The 22185-nt window shown below is 51.2% G+C and overlaps 1 protein-coding gene across 1 annotated transcript in view; it reads right to left on the bottom strand.

The window, feature by feature from the left end:
* Positions 1–22185, bottom strand: part of P2RX1 (purinergic receptor P2X 1) — a 450021-nt gene that overhangs the window by 265189 nt on the left and 162647 nt on the right. The window contains exon 4 of the mRNA XM_069226686.1: positions 7625–7694. Within this exon, the coding sequence (XP_069082787.1) occupies positions 7625–7694 (70 nt within the window). The remainder of the gene's footprint in view (positions 1–7624; positions 7695–22185) is intronic.

Genomic DNA, 22185 nt, shown 5'->3' on the forward strand with positions numbered 1-22185 from the left:
CTTTTCTGCTGTCTTTTCCATACAGGTTAGCCCCCATCAGAAGAAGGGTATTTGGCGTGCCATCGCCAAGGAGGTGCAGACCCTGGGGGTCTTTGACAGGCGGAGCACCCACTGCCGCAAATGGTGGGAGGACCTGCGCCGTTGGGGAAGGAAGACAGCGGAGGTCCAGCTGCGGCTGGCCTCCCAACGAGGAAGGGGTGCCCGTCGTACCCTGACCCCCCCTGATGTTCCGCATCCTGGCAGTGGCTTATCCGGAGTTGGATGGGTGCTTGAAGGCATTACAGCAGCCACAAGGGGGTGAGTACAGATTCAGATTCATGACTGTGCATGCGTCAAGGTTTACCTGGGTGCGGGATGTGGCCTGTGGTTGCCCCTAGGCCAGGGCGAACATGGCAGGATAGGTCCCTTGTTGGGCAGGCTCTCAAGCACTCCACCCCCAATAGTGTTAGAGGGCATCTACCACTGGGCAGGGTCATGTGGGTTGGAGATGTGCAGCTAATGGTGTTAGGCATTGCACCCCATGGGCTGGTGACTATCTTAGTAACTGGTAGTGCATGGCCTAGTGCATATGGCTGCTCCCTGTGAGTTGTCTACGCCAACTGTAGTGTTGTTGCTGACATTGACCAAGTGTATCCTCTGTCTCTAACCCCTTTTTGTTTTGTCACCCTGTCCTTGTGTGCATTAGCATCATCTGGCGGAGGAGCAGAGGCACCGGCGATGGAGGGAGCTGCATTCCACATGGGTCTGGAGGCTGAATCCACTGACGGTGAGGGCACCAGTGGGACGGGGGCAAGGGTAGCACCACGACGGGGACAGGAGGGGACACCACAGACAGCGACTCTTCCTCCGATGCAAGCTCCCTTGCGGTGGCGGTCACCTCTGTGTTCACCCCAACAACAGGTACATCCGCCACCCCCTCTACCAGCACCGCCCTCCCAGCAGCCCCTCAGTGTGTTTCCCGTGCCCGCTCGTCCAGGAGTGTGGGCAACTCCTTCGCCCCAGGCACCTCAGGCCCTGCCCCAGTCAGCCCTGCTGCCCTCAGCGAGGATGCTATTGACTTCCTGAGATCCCTCACTGTTGGGCAGTCAACCACACTGAATGCCATCCAGGGTGTCGAGAGGCATTTGCAACAAACAAATGCATACCTGGAGGGCATTCACTCTGGCGTGGCGGACCAACAGAGAGCATTTCAGGCTCTGGCCTCAGCACTGATGGCAGCCATTGTCCCTGTCTGTAGCCTCCCTCCTCCAACTTCCTCTACCCAGTACCAATCCCCTCAACCTCAACCTATCCCAAGCACACCTTCAGACCAGTATTCACCCAAATCACCACACAAAAGTGGCTCAGGCAACCATAAGCACCACACTTCATATCACAGGCACTCACACAAACACCATCCCCATGCAGACACACCAACATCCACTGCCTCCACTGTGTCCCCCTCCTCCTTATCGTCCACCTCCCTACCAGTAGCATCTCCACTCACGCCTGCATGCACTACATCCTCAGCCACTACCTCCATCACCAGCACGCCCATCACAACACATCCCTCCCTGGCAGTCACCACCCCCACATCCATGCACACGTCCCCTGTGTCCTCTTCCTCTGTGTCTGTGACCCCTCCTCCCACAGTACACAAATGCAAGTACCCACCCATCCAACAGCCATCCACCTCACAACAGCATCCAGCCCATGTACCTGCACCCAAACTCAGCAGACAGACACCTCCTACAACCACTCCCTCTTCCTCCACTCCTGAACCCTCTCCCTCCTCCTGCCCCAGTGTACCTAAAGAGCTTTACCTGGCCAACTTTGACCTCTTCCCTACACCCCCCCACCCCCGGCCCTCCCCTCGGTCCCAGGGTGCCAGAACCCAACCCAGCACCTCAGCCACCAAATCGTCCTCCGCTGTGATTCCTGCAGCTATCAAAGGCTCAAATGGGGCACCCGTCATCCCAGCCAGTGTGCCACCAAACCCTGCCAAGGCAAAAGCCATTCCGCCACCTGGCAAGGTGAAGAGAGGGACAGGATCCAGCAAGGGGAAGGAGCCACAACCACCCAGCAAGGCCACCTCAAAGACTCCAGCTGCCAGACCTAAGGTCACACCACCATCTGCCAAGGTGAGGAAGGGGCAGAAAACACCAGCCAAGGCACTTCAGCCATCCGAGGCTGCAGGTGAAGGCCCGGTGGGTACCAGCACAACCGTCAGCACCGCCACCTGCACCGCGGCCAGCACCGCCAGCAGCCCCCCGCTAGCACCACCACAAGCCCCGCCACCTGCACCGCAGCAAGCACCACTACTGTCAGCAGCAGCAGCCCCAGTGGGCAGCCGTCCGAGGCTGCAGGAGAAGGGCTGGAGCCTCCCTCCACCACTGGCAGCACCGGCACCTGCACCACGGCCAGCACTGCCACCTGCACCGCCGGTAGCACCGCCACAGGCCCTGCCGCAAGCACTGCCACCTGCGCCGCTGACAGTAGCACCACTACCAGCAGCAGCAGCCCCAGTGGTCAGCCGCCCGAGGCTGCGGGAGAAGGGCTGGAACCTCCCCCCACCACTGGCAGCACCCCCTCCAGCCCCGGCACTACCACCAGTTTGCAGCCATAGCCGTCGCCGGATGGAGTCTAGCCGTGCCTCTATGGACTATCATGCAACCTGGTCCCTGCAAATCTCGTGCCTCAGACACCCAGGTGAGGGACTGTGAGCTCCCACACCGCAAGTGTTGCATCACTGGGCACAAAGCCCCCTCCAGAACCAGTGGAGATTTGCATCCACTCATCCTATCCTCAGCAGGATGAAACACACTGGGCACAAAGCCCCCTCCAAAACCAGTGGAAGAAGGCATCCACTCACCCTATCCTTGGCAGGATGTAGCACACTGGGCACAAAGCCACCTCCAGAACCAGTGGAGATATGCATCCACTCACCCAATCCTTGCCAGGATGAAGCACACTGGGCACAAAGCCCCCTCCAGAACCAGTGGAAGAAGGCATCCACTCACCCTATCCTTGGCAGGATGAAGCACACTGGGCACAAAGCCCCCTCCAGAACCAGTGGAAGAAGGCATCCACTCACCCTATCCTTCGCAGGATGAAGCACACTGGGCAGAAAGCCCCCTCCAAAACCAGTGGAAGAATGCATCCACTCACCCTATCCTTGGCAGGAAGATGAAGCACACTGGGCACAAAGCCCCCTCCAGAACCAGTGGAAGAAGGCATACACTCGAGAGACTGTGGTCTTGAACTCTCCAGGACCAAGCAGTGGGCAAACCACCCACTTGAGAGACTGTGGTTTTGCACTCCCCATGACAAAGCAGTGGGCAACCCACCATCTTGAGAGACAGTGGCTTTGCACACCCCGGGACATCGCTGTGGGCAACCCACCTACTTGAGAGACTGTGGCTTTGCACTCCCCAGGACCAAGCAGTGGGCAACCCACCCACTTGAGAGACTGTGGCTTTGCACTCCCCAGGACCAAGCAGTGGCCAACCCACCCACTTGAGAGACTGTGCCTTTGCACTCCCCAGGACCAAGCAGTGGGCAACCCACCCACTTGAGAGACTGTGGCTTTGCACTCCCCAGGACCAAGCAGTGTGCAACCCACCCACTTGAGAGACTGTGCCTTTGCACTCCCCAGAACCAAGCAGTGGGCACCCCACCCACTTGAGAGACTGTAGCTTTGCACTCCTCAGGACATCGCTGTGGGCAACCCACCCACTTGAGAGTCTGTGGCCTTGCACCCCCTAGGACATCGCTGTGGGCATGGAGCTCCCTCCAGGAGCAGCAGCATTTTACCATCTCCTGGCTTAGGTGCACCCCACTTCACCCTCCCCCAGAGGTGCCTGTGTATTTCTGACCTGATGCCCCTGCAGAGCTCTCTCTGTATTGAGGCAGGAGTCGAGTGCGGGCTTGGCCCATGAGTTTTGACCCAGTGGCCCACGGACATTTTGTGTGGACAATGTACCGCCTTATGTACATATTGTATATTTTTGTAAAAACAGTTTTTAAAAATCTTACGTATATCTGTCTATTTAAAAACTGACTGATTTGACTCTATTCCTTTTGTCCTTGTGTACTTCCAGGGGAGTATGGGGTGTAAATGTAATGTTCATGCATATGTTTGTGTGTATGGTGTTGTGGTGAGGGTAGGGGTAGGCGGGTGGCGTGTTGCTTGTGTGTGTCACTCTCTTTTTCCTCCCCCCCATGTACTAGGTGCAGTACTCACCGTGGTTGTTACCGCCGCAGTTAGTACTCCTGGTAGATGAGGAGGTAGACCAGCATGGGGAGGACCTGCAGCTCAGGCTCCATGGCGTCCTGGTTCTTCGTTGAGTGTCGAGAGGTGAGTGGTTTCCCTTCCAAGTACTGTTTCTGCTGTGCTTTTGATTGCATTGGTACCACCCTGGAAAAGCTGGCGGGTTGTGATGGGGTGGGCGGTACATTGACTTTCATCCTGTCTGTTGGCGGTTACCGCCGCAGTGTTTGTTGCTACCGCTATGGCGGTCGGAGTGTTAAAGTGGCTGTATGTTTTGGCGGTTTCCACCGTGGTTGTGATCCCATTTATTTTTACCGCTGGCCTGTTGGCGATATTACCGCCGCTTTAACACCGACCGTCAGCATTGTAATGAGGGCCTAAATGTAACTGAGAGAAACGGATGAGACCTGAGTGACCACGGCTTCCCTGAGAAACCAAGTATGTCATGTGCTCGGCCTGCCCAGTCATCCCTATCCTTGGATAGAGATGAGGCACTGCTAGTTAGCCGAAGCAAAACCTGGATTGGAGTGACAGGCGTCACCCGCAATGGATTAGATTTAGGCCCTCATTATGAACACGGTGGTGTTTACTGCCGTGTTTAGGCTGGCGGTCATTTAACTGACCGCCAGCCCCCCTGCCGGCCGCATAAAGAACATTCTGCTGTGCCGGCGGGTTGAAACATTGTTTCCTCCTGCTGGCCCAGCAGAATGCATGGCCGGGACATTGCCAGCGGCTCCACATAAATCGGGCAGTGACCTCCGCGATGGGGCACTGCACAGGGGCAGTAGGATGGACAGTGCAGGGGGTCACAGGGGGGACCCCGGAGTACCCCTTCTGCCAGTCCCCGCCAGGGAAAGGCTGGGGGCAGTAGGGATCATTATCCGAGGGGCAGCAGCGCTGCTCTGTTAGATAATGATTCCTTCCACCGTCAGGCTGCCTGTCAGAGGCAGTCTGGCAGTGGAGGAGGGCCACCTATGGCGGTCCTCCATGTGTTCATTAAATGGCTGTTCAGCCCGCCATGCCTGTAGCAGTCTTTTCATCCGCCGCTGGCATGGCGGTTTGAACCGCCGGGGTTCATAATGACCCCCTGCCGCTCAAAATCCAGTAGTCTCATTAGGATAATGAGAGCCTACGCAACACTGGAAAGCTGCTCTGCAGGACTACTGCCTTGCTAGACTGCAGCTTAGCTGAATTGCTGCTCTCCTGCTTGAATCAGAGGGACTTAGACCTACAACTACACCCAGGATTCCCACAGCAACTGCATGGCTAGTCTGCTGACCTCCAGTTTGGAGTCACAGGGACAAAACAGGCTCCCAACCACCTAAACCGGCACCCAGATCCAGCTGAAGCATACCCCTGACCCCAAAGTGGTTCTCCTCAGGTCCTGGACCCTTGATGTGGCCTCCTCTAGGCGCCAAAACCTTGTCATTTGCACAGCTCGACAACTAAAACTTCCATCACCCTGACTCTTTGCACTACAACATTGAGGGCTTGCAAGGAGTGCCACGGCGAAGCTGAGGACCGACCATTCACTATGACAACAGGATCTTTGCACTGCAGCAATGACCATCTGTGATGCCTATAATAATCTTCATGCCACATCCACAGCCATCCGCAAATCTTCACTACTCCTCGCAGCCTGTTCCACTGCAAATGGGATTCTTTGCACTGGACTGAGAAGGTACCTTTTCAGCGAGACTAACTTGGCCTCTGTATCCAACCTGCACTCAATCATGGTGGGCCTGAACTTGTAACCTTCTCATGATCTCACACAAGCAGATAGCCACAAGTGGCACTTTGACCTTTGGGTGCTATTTTCACTTAAAGTCTTTAAAAATGCATAGCTACACATTAGTTATTAAATTTAGCTATTTTTTTAAATTGGTGTGGGAATTTTCTTGTGTTGTATTTTCACTTTATTCCTGTTTGAAGTGCTGTATACATACCTTACACATTGCCTCTAAGCTAAGCCTAGCTGCTCTGTGATACTTTTTTATTACAGGGTTCCTACGAATTAAGTAGGACTGTTTATCAGGTCACCATAAACTTTAGGATATAGGGCTTGGTCCATCTATACCATAAGGGAAAGTTGACACAATTCCTAGCTAGCTCACAGTGGCCCATCTGAACCCCTAAACTTACTAGAGTACAAGATGGCATTGGCAACCTCAAACATGACTACTCTGATTCCCAAGGAAATTGTGGAAACAGATCGAAACAGATCTACCCTTCCCTTGTTACTTTGCATGACCAAGAAAAATACAAATATGGGTTTTCAAACATTTATTGAAACAATCATATTCTTGTACAGAAAGCAAGAACTGTGATTATTAGGCAGATGAAACAAAGCATGGTAACCAGCATTGTAAGAATGGAAAAAAAGATAAGCAAGTTGGCACTTTGGGACACTCCTATCTATTACTACCCACACTATTGAGAGCATGGTGGGCGTAACCTTTGTCAGATTCATTGCAATAGCCTAACCACCCATATACTTGAGTAAGATGTACCAGGGAGCTGGTCTGATATAGTGCAAGCTATTGTCCTTTGCAGGATGGTGGTCAGAGTCAGCAGGGCTACATATCAGTCCCATGCACCATGTTCCTGGATAATCCTAGCAGAAGTTCTTCTCTTCCGAATATAGTACAGAGGCAATTTATACAATTAAATCACTGTTTATATCACACTGTGTCAGAGGTGCGGAGCTGATGCAATGATGTGTCTGGAGCTTCAGAGCTGTCTCCAAAGGACAATCATGATACTAGGGCATCATGTTCTATGTGTCTAGCCTTGGACAGAGTGTACAGACTATAAGGCAGCAACACTTATGAGGAATAAGCTCCATGTACAGTGTCATCTCAGTACATTATCGCAAAAGTGTATAAACCTGTAAAAAGTCTTAATCAGATAAAGATGTCAAGCTAAATGTGCAACCTAACATGGAGACTCCGTGCATGCCCTAACGTGCTTCAGCACAGTACCAGAGAACTGAGCACAGGTTAATTTGGGGTTTGCTTGTCCCTCACCCTGACAAGGATTGTGGCTGCTGCTTGAGTAGGACTTCACCCCCATAACCAATTACCCAAGTTCTCATGCTATAAAATAGTGCTAACTTGTTAAATATACTAATGGGGGGGATTTTCAAGTATCGGAGGAAGGAGGGAGGTATTGTAAAAAGCCTGGTGTAGTAGGATAAGTTGTACAAAATGTGAAGATTACTCATAATCGCGCCATAGAAAAAAGCAGCACACAAAAAGCCAAACAACCCATCTGGCAATCCACATGAAATGAGAACACATTTTCTTTATTAGCATGTTGAACATCAAAGATATAGTTATACTTAGGAATGTAAATGACATGATAAGTTGAGATTACCTTGTCCTTGTCGACTGGACTGCCCTCGGATACAGTCTGTATCTTTGTTACACAGGCCTGAATCTGGAAGCTGCAATCAGAAGGATAATAGTTCAGTCATCAGGGCAAATAGACTGATTTTTGATGCCCTGGGAAAAGTGATATTTTGCACCACCTTTCCATTCACAGGGGCAATAATTGGAGTGAAGGCAGGTAGAGTCTTTCTTTACCCTACAATTGATCCTGAACAACAGATCCTATATTATCTTCCTTTGTAATTCTTTTGAATACGTTTCTATCCGGAAAGCCTACTTCCAATCCTCAGTTTTTTTTATGTACATGTAACCATGAACTAATGCACTCAATGCCATCTTCAGCCAGTGCCAGACTGGGGAACCAAAGGCTGCCCTGACAAAAATGCTGAAACCATTTTTTTCCCTTCATCTCCTCGCATAATCTCTCTTTTTCATCCATCTGTCCATTCTCTCTCTCACTCTTTCCCCTTCTCTTCCTTTTCCCGCCCTCTCTGAATCCTTTCTCTCTACCTTCCCCATCCAGTTCTTAATTTGTTAAAGCATAAGTGGTGGTTCCCAAAGCTCTGATCAGAAACCTATTGTTGGTGCTATTAAATATCTGTATGCCGAATACCAAGGTCCTGTGGTGTTGAATCCACCTCAAGCCTCTTTAATCTGCTATCAGACACTTGCTGCCCCATTACTTCACTCTTGCAGGTTCCTGCTTTCTTTCTTTATGACTATTTTTCAGTTTTATCTTATCGGTAACTGTCTAATGCCAAAAAATAAGTGCTGATCACCAAAACTGACTGCTGATGGCCTCAACTAGCAATCACTGGCTCAAATTAAGAATTGTCCCCCTCCTGTCTTTCTGTATCTCTTGAAGTCTCCCCATGCCTTCTGCAATTAAGCATAGGTACCTGGAGAAAATGAGAGGCATCAGGAGCGGCTCTGGGCTTTTGAAACTGGCCTGCTATGGCTCCACCACACTGTGGAAATGCCCGGTGGAAAAGAAGGTCAGTCCATCCCTGTTTTCAGCACTTAGGCACTCTTGTGCATCTTTCCATTCCTCAAACCTCATTCAAGAGAAGGGTCAATACCTAGGATTCCAGTGATAATCAGTGACTCTCGGCACAGCTCATGGTTTTAAGCTCATCAGCTCCTACTACCAAGATATGCTATGAAAACTGCTTGCATGGCTACCTCTTTATACTTATAGCACAACACATATATTTGCAATATGAATGGTCACTCAAGGGCAGCCTGGTGCTGAATACCAGATGTTTCATGCTACTCAACTCAACAGTATCAATGTTGGAAGGAAGAAAAGGCTGAGTGGTACTACCAGGATTGAAACTTGTAACCATTGCGTAACACAACTTAATGGGCCCTGCCCCTCAGACTCACATATCTCACAGTTACTCACAGGCCTGGGTTAAAGATGGAGGCCCCCTTTGCCAGAGGGCCTGCAGTGGCCTGTGTTACACATCTCCTTGTGACCATGGGGTCACAAAGAATAGGACAAGAAGAACCAGTCCCAGGAAAACCTAATCCATGAGGAACAGGGTTACCAATGTCTGAGGGGACCAGGAGCAGATAGACGATGATGAAAAGAACAGTGAAAAATAGCACTGGGGGGTGTGGATACAGCAGCAATGGAGACATACTTGTAGCCCAGAGCTCTGTTCTGCTAGCTCACTGGGGCAGAAATCCTCTACTGCCTGACCTTCGCCTGGTGCACAGTGGAGCAGTACAGAGCACCAAGGGCTCATAGAGATGCTCGGGGCATATTGCCCTGTGGAGGGCTCCGGCTCCATAGCAACATGTGCCTGTGTCCATGCAGCAGCTCAGCAAGTTGGCGGCCAAGCTCGGCGTGGTGAGCTGGGCCATGAGGAGGGAATGCGCTGCCCGACTTTGGCCCAGGTTCCCGTGGATCACTACAGGATATCAAGGGCCCACAGAGATGATTGAGGGGGATATCAGCCCCGGGGAGGGCTCTAGTCAAGAAGAATTGAGTGCTGGCGGCCGAATGAAGACTCAAAGAGACAGTGAGCTAGGCGGCAAGGTGGAGGTGTCTCAATGGAGGTGTTGTCAGTTTTGTGGAGGCTCTCTCTTAACTGTGGCATTGAGGGGATTGAGGAGGGCCCAGAACAGCAGCAGGCCTGGAAGAGGAAGGGGAGGGCCAAGGAGCCCCGAAAGGGAAGCCTGGGAGCCAATGGGGGCAGATAGGGTCAACTCTGATGGAAACCTCTATTTGACTGTTGCTGTGAGGGGCTGTAGAAGGCCTGCAAGAGGCCTCAGGGGGTTTGGGAGCCTTGAAGGTGAAACATGGGAGCCCATAAAAGGCAGAGAAAGTTAGCTCTGATGGAAGCAGCCCCAGTACTGAGTGGAAGCAATGGTGGGGTCGCCACAGTAGACGGCCATGAGGGTCCTGCAAAGGTGACAGAGTGTTCCTGTCCTGGTGGGGGACCGTGTGACTGGTGATTTGGAGGGGCATGGTGACCATGAACCATGAGAGCACCTGTCTTGCCAGCAGGATGAGAAGGAGCTCTAGGATCTGGTGAAGGGGCAGATGGGGCCATGGGTTGACAACTGGGCACGGGGTCTGCAGAAGTGCAGGAGGGCCATGGGTGACTCCTCACTCCCTGGTGACCCCTCTGGCATCAATAAAGGGGGCTGGATGGATGAGGCCCCTCTCCCTGCTTGTTGTGGGGATCTGGAAGGGAGTGAATCTGGAGGGCCCACTGGCTGAAGCTACTAATAGACGCATGTGCAGCTGTGGCGTCTGACCCTCATGATGGTCCACAATAGGCAGGGAGGTGCTGGGCAGGCTAAAAGCAATGTTGACAATGTCAGCGAGTGAGCTGGAGACCCACACAGCCAAAATCCTGGCAGCAATCTGTGAAATCAAGGAGACTTTGTAACAGCAGATCGAGGCTGTTACAATAGAGTCACAGAATCAACCACTGCTCAGCGGCAGCCAGTTGTGTCGGCTCACTAGACTAGATTGTCTCAGTTACAGCAGGAAGTGGAGGTCTTGTCAGCTACAGTGGAGAATGCTGGAGGATGCTCCTGTCATAACAATGTACGATTGGTGGGAGTGCCTGAGAGGCCAAAGGGACCTTCAGTAGGGCTGCTTGTGGAGCAGTGGCTGGCCTCAGAGGTGCTAGGTGGTGAGGTGTTGCCATTGTTCTCGGTGAAAGGGCACACAAGGTCTAGAGGAGGACTCCAGTCCCTCGGGTTCTGCCTAGACCTACTATGACTCACTTGCTAAACTTCACAGATCAATACAAGATTTTGCAACTGGCATGCCCTTATGGGCCTTGGAGGATTAAGGATAGCTGGGTGAGCATTTATCCGAACTACACTAAACTGGTTCAGTGCCAGCAGGAACTATCCTGCAAAAGGCATCTGCATCACCTGAACCTCAAATATGCCCTGCTGTTCCCGCCTCACCTCAGAGTCACTGCAGGTAAGAGGTGCAGATGACAGGAGCTGCAGCGGTTGAAGCTGGCCGTGACGTCCACATGTTGGTAGACAGGATTGGGCGGGTGAGTCGGTCTACGGATGCTGTTATATATGGGGCCACAAGAGACGGATGGCCCTCTGCTACTTGATGCCGCACTCTCCAGATCTGATCCTGTTGCTGGAAACACACTTGTGGAAATCCTATTCCACATTTTAGGAAGGGGAATGTACAAGACTCTGCCATATTCGGGCTATTCTGCCTGAGCCAGTTGGGTGGGTATTCTGGTTTGAAGATCCACCCCCTTTGAAGTTACAAAAACATGGGCAGATCCTTTGGGTTGTTGATCGGCTGTGGGGGTGTTTGGAAATGGGGATCTTCTTATTGTGGTCTCCTGGTATCTGCTGCTGGGTGTACGTGGGCCAGACTTGAAGGGATAAACTACATGTAAAATTAGTGATAATGGGGAAAATAAGAATCAGATGATCATTAAGTTACAAAATACAGGATAATGTTGACACATTTTGAAAGAAGCAGACAGAAAGAGTAGCAAAGTTTCACGTGATAATTTTTTTTAGGTTTTAAGTGATAAAGGATCACACATCTATTAATTAAATGTTAATCCAACTTGTATGAAGTAGTGGAAATAATGTCCAACATAGGTATCTTATGTAATAATATATACAGCTAATTGCATTCATCAGTTGTTTATATAGACAAATAAAAGATCCAATCCATTACATGGGAAGAATGTATTCCATGTTCTTCAATTGAAGTGATACCAGCAAAATGATCAATAACAGCCAACACGTGTTTTGCCCTGAGACGCCACGCAGGCCTGAAGCCTTTTTAAATCTTGCAGGTAAGCTAGTCAGAGTCAATATTATGGTATATCCAACAATCACAAGCACATAGGATGCCTGTGGTATCACCTCCATTCAGGTCCATCTGCTGAAATAAAATGTTGCCTCAAGCAGTCTGGGACGTTGTATTCTATGGCATCTTATGACAGCTTATGGAATTTTACATGACCTGATACATCCTCATGATGGGTTTGTGAGTCATGGCCTTGTGATTGCTAGATGGACCATATTATTGAATCTTAGTCTGATCTAAAGCAGCTTAGATGCTGTTGGAGGGGCTGGGAACTGGGAATTTCGCTGCCCCTGCTGGCCTGAATGTTGTCTGTCAGATCCCCTAACCTGCCCGGAAGGACTGGTGGGTCTGTTGTTGGGGTAACGGGCCTTGATGCTGTCTGAAGGTGAAACCCCTAGCAATACTTCAAAAGGAGCGAAATTGTTTGGAATACTGTCTTGTGGGTGTTGAAAAGCCAAGAGATAGCACAGTAGATCTATTCTCTTAAAAGTGTTCAAGAGTGTAGAAGGCCTTCTCGACAAAGAGGTGAGTGAGATCTATCAAAAGGCACTCCGTTGAGTAAAGCCTGTGGATTTGCTGACGGTTCTGCCTAAGCAATCTGCTGTGTCTAGGCGTTACCAATGACATACATGCCCATATTCTAGTCCTCAGGAATGGTATGTGCCAAACTGGTGTAAAATTCTTCCAGTACTGCTGGTAAGATCTCAGGAACGATTCACCTAATGCATGGAATTACCTGCCCAGCAAAGGGCTGGCATTGACTGATCTGAGGAAGAGGCTAATGGAGGAAAATATCCTCTTCCCACATGCCTCAAGTCTACCCATAGGGTGTCAGTCAGGGCTTCGTTGAATGGCATTTCAACAAAGAAATTGGTTTTCACCTCAACAGAAAGCAATTGTAGGTCCAAGACTTTGGACACCCATCAAGTGACCATGCTGAATGAAGCTGACTCTTCCATGTCCTGGGCAGGGGGAGAAACCAGTCCTGTGTCAGGGGAAGTGCCCAGCCCACTGCCCTCTTGTAGGTCCATATGCAAATTACCGTCATGCAGGGAGACTTCACCCCGACCATCGCCAATGTTCCCTCTAATTTGTTTCCTCTGTGTGCAGCACTGTAAGTGTTCAGTGCACTGCAGCCACGTTGATGTGCACCAAGAAACCAACCACAACTGCAATAGTTACCTGGGGTTCCACTTTAGGTCAACCAGGCATGTTCTCATGTGCATATTAACATTTGTGCTGCCCTGCTGTGCGTGCTGCATTTTCTGTGATGCAGCTTTTCCCTGGTATTCATGCTGCATGAGTTTTAAGGTGGGTGAGCTAGAAGATTCATAGGAAGGACTGAGCAAGATAGGATCCTTTAGTAGATCCCACATGAAATGACACAGCAAGTGGCCTGAAGCAAATATGATAAAGCCTTTCTAATTAAAAATAGCTTATTTTTCTAACACATTTCAATGTACTTGTAGTAGTATATATGATAGTGCTTAAAAATGAGGATGAAAGACTTTGACACCATAGTAATTGAGCAGCAGGCTGCCACAATACTAAAACCTGACCTGACACTCAACTTTGACATTACACTGAAGTTGAAGCATCAGATTGTAACCCCAAGAGCCATTCTTCTGACTGAAACATTACTCTGGAAACCTGAGAGACTGAAATCACGCCAAGTTCCTGAGACCACATCATTCCAATTTTGTTGTGATAATGTGAACTGAAAATGCCTGCCCTTCACACCACTTTTCTCTGCAGTCTCCAGACACTTAAACCATTTTCTCTGTATTTTTGTGAACTCCTCATAAGCATATCACACAACTCATCTTTTTCCCCTTCAGCATTATTTTCTTACTCCCTTCTGCACATACTTTCTTTAATCACGTCTACTTCAAAATCCACCCCACACACAACACCAACCCACTCACTTGCCACAAGCAATGCATTTTGCTTCCGTTTGGTGAAATTTTTGGAAAGTTGTGTAACTCTTCTACACATTCAACACTAGACAAAGTGTCACTCACACCTTAGTCATCAGCAAGTTGATGGGAACACTTTACAAATACACATACCATAACATAGTATTAAGATCTATTTTAAAGTGGAACACAGCTTGTTCCCTTCTTTTTGTAAAAGTGTTCTCTCCCCATCCTGGACAACCGTGAACATTACGTGGACTACAGTATAACTGATACAAGGCCAGGATATTTTAAATGCTGTTGGTGTAAGAGTGTGGCGTCTATTTCCAAAACACATGCATTTATAATTGTATGTACTGTACAGTGAGACAATGTAAAACCTTATATTAGGTAGATGGTAAATGTGCATCAACCAAGAAAAGACAGGCAAAGGTATGACTCCTGCACAGACAGTGGTGCTGGTGAGGCTTGTTATAATGGCCTCCAGTGCCTCTGCACCGATGGTATCTACACCCCTGTAAACAGCATCAACTGATACACAGAGCACACAAACAGTGAGCTGATGCTTCGAAAAGCAAAGAGTACAGTTAGTGCTCTGCAGATGCATAGCGTCCAATGAAGCAGCCTGAACACTGACTCCAACACCCAGAGGCCTGAAGGGCCAATTGAACTCTGTTTATTGCTGTATTCTAGAATGTAACATCTGCCAGAGGGCCCATTTTCCTGATTGCTCTTGAGCCCAGGCCACACTGGCTATGCCACTAGGGCTGTGGGTCAAAATACATTTATCAGGTATTCTAAGATTATGGTAGTGACAAAATGAACAACAATGCTAATAACCTGAGGTATTTAACTGTTACCTGTCAATACAAAATGGGACAAATGAGTTTGTCTATCCAGTGTTTGGTAAGCAAAGCGTAAATTAGGCAAAAATAATTCAAAACAAAGTGCTAAATTTGATTGAAAAAGGAGACACATAAATACCCATTTACTGGCTGATTTGTACAATGTGAAACCAGAAACCCTGGGACTTATCCTGGTTTACCTGCTTAATGAACGTTTGATACCTTCGGCAAGCATTTTATTTCACAAAAGGATGATGGAGGGAGTGCTGAAACGTTTCACACGCTCACCCCCAGTCACAGATCTGGGTTTAATCCATTGTTGCTTTGCTCACCATGCCACCCCAGTTTGGACGCAGCTACATGCAAACCAATCTTGACCATGTTTCCCATGGGAACAGTCCATCCCGAACTGTCAGGCCAGATCCTCCCTGAACCGGAAACAAGCATCTTGGGACTGGTTTCAGGGGATCACGCTTCATCAGTCAGGCTAGCTTGAACCCAGTGTCACAGTGAGCACGGAAGCCATGTTTGGGCATAAACTTGGGGGGCGTGGCTTGAGGCCGATGGAGCAGCACGCATAACGCGGAGCTCCCGGCAGCCTCTGACCATCACACATTAATCCTCTCTCCCCGGCTCCAGGTTCTCACCAGAAATGGACTGGTACGAGTGGCGGAACCCCTGGCAGCCTTTATGAGCCGTGCTGCAGGGATCCCAGACAGCCCTGTGGGGACGGACGGCCTGGAACACAAGATGAAGTGAGTGGGCAGGATGGCGGCGCCCAGAAGACACAGTGAGCAAGCCTAAGACACGGGCTGAAGCGCGAGAGCCCGCTACGCAGAGGACCTCTGGTCGATGGAGGCAGCCGGGCAGAACCTGAACCCGGGCTGACGAGGCCTAACAAAGAGGTGAGGGCGGTGAGGCGGACGCGCAGCCAACGCCAGAAGAAACGAACAGGGAGAAGACCCGAAGGTGAGAGGTGCCGCCGCCGCTCCATTGCTCCGACCCCGCGGCAGGACCGGGGAGCACCCCCTGCACCCCCTGCCCCCTGCTCACTGCCCCGCAGATACTGGCTGGGCCTAATCCGGAGGACCAGCAGTAGATACCAAACTGTGGACCCGAGCGGAGGCCTGTGCACGGCGTCCGAGGGGGAGCTGGAGATCTGTGCCCCCCCCCCCCGGAACTCAGAGAAGGGGGTGACCCGCGCTGCAACTGGGGAACAATAACAGAAATGCTTGCGGTTCCCGGGGGCAGAACATCAATCTTGCGTCGCTGCGGGGACAAGGTAGAAGGGGCTGGACCTGCGCCCTGGCACCCGGACCTGGAGGCACTGAAGCTGGCCCTGAGTGGAGTGGTCTGGGACAGGGCGCAGTGAAGGAGCCCGCAATGAAAAATTACTGTGGTGCCCACAACAAAAAAATGGAGCACTGGGACACCCCCCGGAAAGAGAGACGTGACAGCTCCCACATGATGGACTGAACAGAGAGGGGCCACGGTGACAACACACTCAAGGTAAAGAAACAGTACAGGGAAGGCCTTGAACGGAGTAATAAAGGTGGTAGGCGACTGCTGAGATACCGGTGCAGGCACGGAGGGGACCCGAGCCCTGCGAAAGAGAGAAGGCTGCAAAACATGGGTAAACCTAAAAAGGGAGACGGCCCTGGGGACGAAACAACCTGTGGATCACAAAAGGACGGAGGAACCGGCGAATCTGACAAGACCCTGCATCAGGAAACTATGCTACATACCATATTACAGGCCATACAGGCCTCTAGAGATGCACTGGAACTTAAAATAGACACACTATCCGTGGACCTGATGCTCCTCAGAGACGACCATAGGCGATTAACTGACAGAGTGGTCACCAATGAAAAATCCCTGGAGCAACTTACCCTGGAATGCCAGAAGATTACCAAAACAGTGGTCGAACTGACGTCTTGGATTAAAACACTAGAAGCACGTCCGGAGGATGCAGAAAACAGGGCACGAAGAAGTAACCTACGACAGGTTGGTTTTCCCGAGAAGGCAGAGCAAGCAGCACCCAATATGGAAACATACTTGGAGCAATGGATACGCAAAGAGGTAGCTCCGGAGGGCTTATCGCAATACTTTGTAATAGAACGAGCTCACAGGATACCGGCGAGGGCTCCCCCTCCGCGGGCCAGACCGCGCCCGATCATAGCAAAACTACTCCATTTTAAAGACAGGGACCTCATAATATCACATGCAAGGAAGAAAGGGGAGATCACAATAGGTGATCAGTGGATAATGATCTTCCCGGACTTCACAAGGGACACCCAGAAGCAAAGAGTCACTTTCATGGGGGTTAAGCGACTACTCAGGGACCGAGGCATTTGTTATGCCATGTTGTTCCCGGCCAAACTGAAGATGATCACAAATAACAACACGCTATTCTTCACTTCGCCGCAGCAGGCGCTGGAGTGGCTGGACACATCGGGTATGGCCATGGGAGGGAACCCGGAGGGTGCTGAAAGGACGCAAAAGGAACCTCGCAGGAAAAAGGGGAGACGACTGACGGGCGCAGCCAGGCATTGCAAGAATGGCGAGAAGCGGTGAAGGCTGCAGCATCTTTGGGGAAAGGGGGGCCCGGGTCGCTGCACCCCTCTGAGACCCGTTCGTACCAGGAATCACTATCCGGCAGTGCCTCCTGTTCATCACATGACACCTTCGACAACCCACCAAGAATCACCCCGGGGACATCTGACGAGATCATCTGAGGGACGACAGCGACTACGCTCGGAAGAGACAAAACCTGGAGGTATGGTCCTTGGGAGATACATTGCTAGAGTTTAATGACACTATGGGCCCACGGAGCGCACCGGGCCCTGGAAACACTTGCACACAGGATCGGCAACCAGTTGACTGAACTGTTTCTGCTCTCCGCCACTGCAGGACAATTGCACTTACTACAGGGGGGCCGGGAAGAAGCGTCCAACGTCAGACAATTTAGGAATGGGGGGACCACGGGTGAAGCACTCAGTTCTTGCCTCGGCCCTCACATACAATGTTTACAAAGTTAGAGTAGGTTTGGACGGGGTTAGTTTCAATACCGGTCCTGGGGAGAGGGAGTTTGGATAAAAAGGGAAATGTTATGTTTGAAGTTAATGGGTTTGTAGTAGGGATATCAAGTCCATGTCACACATCCCCTTGGCTAGATCCACTGTCACTGCCACACACAAACTGGACACCTGGGGGCGAAGGCACAAGCAAATCACATGCCTACACAGACTACGGATAGACCCCTAGATTATAAATTCCTCACCTGGAACGTCAGGGGATTGAACAGTATGAATAAGTGATATAAAGTTTACAGTCAGCTTAAAAGGCGAGGAGTACACATAGCCATACTGCAAGAAACACACCTCACGGAAAAGTAGGTTAAAGCTATATCGAAACGATGGAGAGGGCAGGTATATGCCACAGCATATTTGGCATACGTGAGAGGGGTCCTGATGTGGGTACGGCCGGGGTTTCCATTTAAAAAAACTGAAGTGTTCATAGATGAAGAGGGCCGCTATGTACCAGTGACCGGTTGTCTGGGGGGACAGGATGTCACACTGGGAGGTATTTATGCTCCTAATCAAGACCAAGGCACATTTCGGAACACAATTTCACACAAGCTAGGACAGCATCTAACCCAGGCAACGACAGTGGGGGGTGACTTTAACTGTATTGCAAACACTGAGTTGGACAGATCTCACCCTGCCCTGCGACACTCCCCCACAATAAAGACAGCCAAGAGTTTCACTGACTGGCAACGGCACTGGGGCCTCACGGACTCCTGGAGACACCTCCACCCACAAGAAAGAGATTACTCTTTCTACTCGCCCTTACACGATTTACATGTCCGACTGGATGTTTTCCTGACATCCCGACGTAAATTGCACAGTACGTAGTGCGGAATATCTCTGCCGCATAGTGTCTGATCACAATCCCCTACTGCTCACACTGGATTGGAGGAGAGAACGCCCCCAAATTCCAGACTGATGACTAAATGTGGAAACATTGGAAGATAGTGCTTTCCGGCAATCCATTAGAGATACAATCAAAGAATATTTTACATACAATCAGGGCTCAGCATCCTTCCGGGCTCAAGAATGGGAAGCGTTTCAGGTAACTATTAGGGGTCAATGCATGCCTGGGATAATGGGGGTCAGGAGATCCCTGGAGGGAGATATTGATAAATATGAGAAAGAACTGAGGAATCTGGAACGCAAAAGACCAGATAACCCGGAACTAGCCCCTAGCATATCCGAAACTAAAAATAAAGTGGCATCAGCTGTGGAAAAACTCAGATGCTTTGACTATAAGAAATATATTACTAGACAGCATGCAGAAGGAGACAGAGCAGGGGCATTGCTGGACTGGCTCTCGGCTCCGCCGTAACAGCAGTCCCTGGTGATGGAGATAGTGGACCCGGCAGGGAAGAGACTATATGGGCAAAGCGACATTAACGCTAGCTTCACTGAGTACTACTCATCGCTTTATGCCTCCCCAATGGTGACCCTAGACCCGGAGCAGCTGAGATGCTTGGAAGGTATCCAGCTCCCGGCCCTGGGAGAGGACGATCAACAGGAACTAGGGGAGGTGATAACCCCTCGGGATGTGACTGTGGCGGTAGGGGTGATGGCTAGAGGGAAGGTGCCCGGGGCAGATGGACTACCCACGGAATTTTACAGTGCTTACATAGACCTCCTAGTGCCACAGCTAAGTGCACTCTATACAGAGGCACTGCAGACTGGAAGGCTCCCCCATCCACAAATGAGTCCATTGTGATCCCATTGCTGAAACAGGGTCGCCCGCCTCAGATGTATGCTCATATCGCCCTCTATCCATGCTTAATATGGACTATAAAATACTTAGTCACATCCTGGCCACGAGACTACTGCCCCACATGGAAAAATTGATCCACCCAGACCAGACGGGATTTATCGCACACCACAATACAGCCCTTAACATAAGTAGACCGTTGCAGGTATCACAAAGCTGGTGACATGTGGCGTCTCTGTGGTGGGAGATCTTTTCGGGGATGGGGAACTGATGTCATATGAAGCACTGATGGCACGATTCGGAGCCCCACCGGGGATGTTCCTTATGCACAGATCACTCACAGCACTCATACAGTGAAACAGGGGTCAAGGGAGCCTCCTACACACGCCGGATGCCAGGCTCTCTGCACAATAGGGGGAGATAAGAAAGTTGTATCCACACTTTACAAAACATTACAAAGAGACACTCTTCTGGGGGTTATTCTGACCCTGGCGGTAAAAGGCTCTTACCACTGGTCAGAAGACCGCCTTCATCCCGCCGCGGCCGCGGTAAACCGCCACGGTCATTCTGACCCACAACTGCCAAACCGCCAAAAACCCGACATCCACTGAAGCCCACCTCATCAGCGGTCAGCGATAAACTGGAGATGACCAAACCTCCACCGTCACGCCAACACAAACACGCCCATGCCATTACGACCCACGAATCCACGCGGCGGTCTTTCAACCGCGGTATCCCATTGGCGGTACACACCGCCGCGCTCAAAATACACACACATTTACAAAACACAGCCACATTGGACAATTCGAAATACACACACCTGATACACATACACACACCACACCCATACACCCATCACCATATAAAACACACACCCACATCACCCACAAACCCCCACAAATCGAAATTCAGAGACAAGGCGCAATACACAGAGAGAGAGCACAGGGAACGCAAACCACAACACACACAGGAACCCAACATCATCACCCACACCACATCTACGCACAAAACACAACACACCACCACACTCATCACCACAAACACCACCCCACACCTCATCCACACCACCCCATGGCACCCCAAAGACACCCCAGGTTCACGGACCAAGAACTCAGGGTCATGGTGGAGGAAATAATCAGGGTAGAGCCCCAGCTCTTCGGCACACAGGTGCAGCACACCACAATAGCCAGGAAGACGGAGCTATGGCAAAGGATCGTCGACAGGGTCAACGCTGTGGGACAGCATCCCAGAAATCGGGAAGACATCCGAAAGCGCTGGAACGACCTACGGGGGAAGGTGCGGTCGATGGTGTCAAGATACAACATCGCTGTGCAGAAGACTGGCGGCGGACCCCCACCCACTCCACCCGAATTCACAGCATGGGAGCAAGAGGTCTTGAACATCCTGCATCCTGAGGGCCTCGCTGGAGTAGGCGGAGGAATGGACTCTGGTAAGTCTAATCTCAACTACTTCACCCCCCCCCCAACCACCAGCATGCCAAACCACACCCCCACCCTCACCCCTATCCCCCCAGAACACATACTCCCTGTTAATGTCTCACCAGCACAACCCACCCAACCCAACCCAAACCCCTGAATGCCAACACAAACCATGGACACCCATCACCCAAGCATGACCACTGCACATACCCATCCCCCCCCACAAACCACCCTCACAACTCCTCCCACATGGGACTGCCAGCACTGGGGGACAAGGGCACCCACAAATCGCACGCCACGGCACACACAAAATCAATAACCATATTCTTTTACCCCTGCAGGGCCCGAACGCCAACACACCGGCCAGGAGGGTCCAGATTTGTCCATCCCACCCCCAGAACAGGCCCCCAGTGATGACAGCAGCTCTGTCGACCTAGAACCTGATGACCAGCCCGGACCATCGGGGACCTCTGGACAGTCGGTTACCCTCAGTCAGCCCCAGGCCACAGCAGACCTACCCCCCTCAGGAAACACCAGCACAGCACCCACCCAGCGGGCCCATGCTTCTGTCTCCAGGACAGGTCAAGCAGCGGTGTGTCTACCAGTACAGGGCACCCAGGGTAACCCACAACCCCAACAACAACAGGGACCTGGGGGCACTGGTAGTGGGCACACCGTCCAGGGGACAGAGGCCCAGGAACAAAGAGGAACTGGGAGGGCTGCTGTGCGACAGAGGGAGGACAGGCCTAGGGAACCCACTGTCCAAGAGGCCCTCACCACCATCATGGGAGCGTACCACCACTCCCAAGAGATGATGGCGACGGTCCTGGCCAGGTTCCAGGAGATCCAGGCCATGCAGGAGGGCCAGTACATGGGGTTCCGGGAAGAACTGCGCAGCATCAGTTCCGCAATGGGTACAATCGTGGTGGCACTCAACCAGATTGTCACCACATTGCGGGACCATGTGGCCCCCCAAAGGGCCCCTGCCACTAGCATGGAGGAAGAACAGCCCACCACCTCCGCCGGCGCTAGTGGTCAGGAGGCCCCGACACAACAGCAATGGCCCTCCCAGACCCCACCCCCTGCAGAACAAGAACCACCCCGCAAGAAAGGCCTGAGATCGAGGAAGAAGACAGAGTAGGATGTCAAGACCCCCGCCATGCACGGAAACCCCCGGATGTCATCCCACTGTCCCACTTGTTTACCCTGTCCAACCTTGAACTGCCCCTGCTCCACCT

The sequence above is a fragment of the Pleurodeles waltl genome, chromosome 3_2 (genome assembly GCF_031143425.1).
Source record: "Pleurodeles waltl isolate 20211129_DDA chromosome 3_2, aPleWal1.hap1.20221129, whole genome shotgun sequence".
In the NCBI taxonomy this organism is placed as follows: Eukaryota; Metazoa; Chordata; class Amphibia; order Caudata; family Salamandridae; genus Pleurodeles; species Pleurodeles waltl.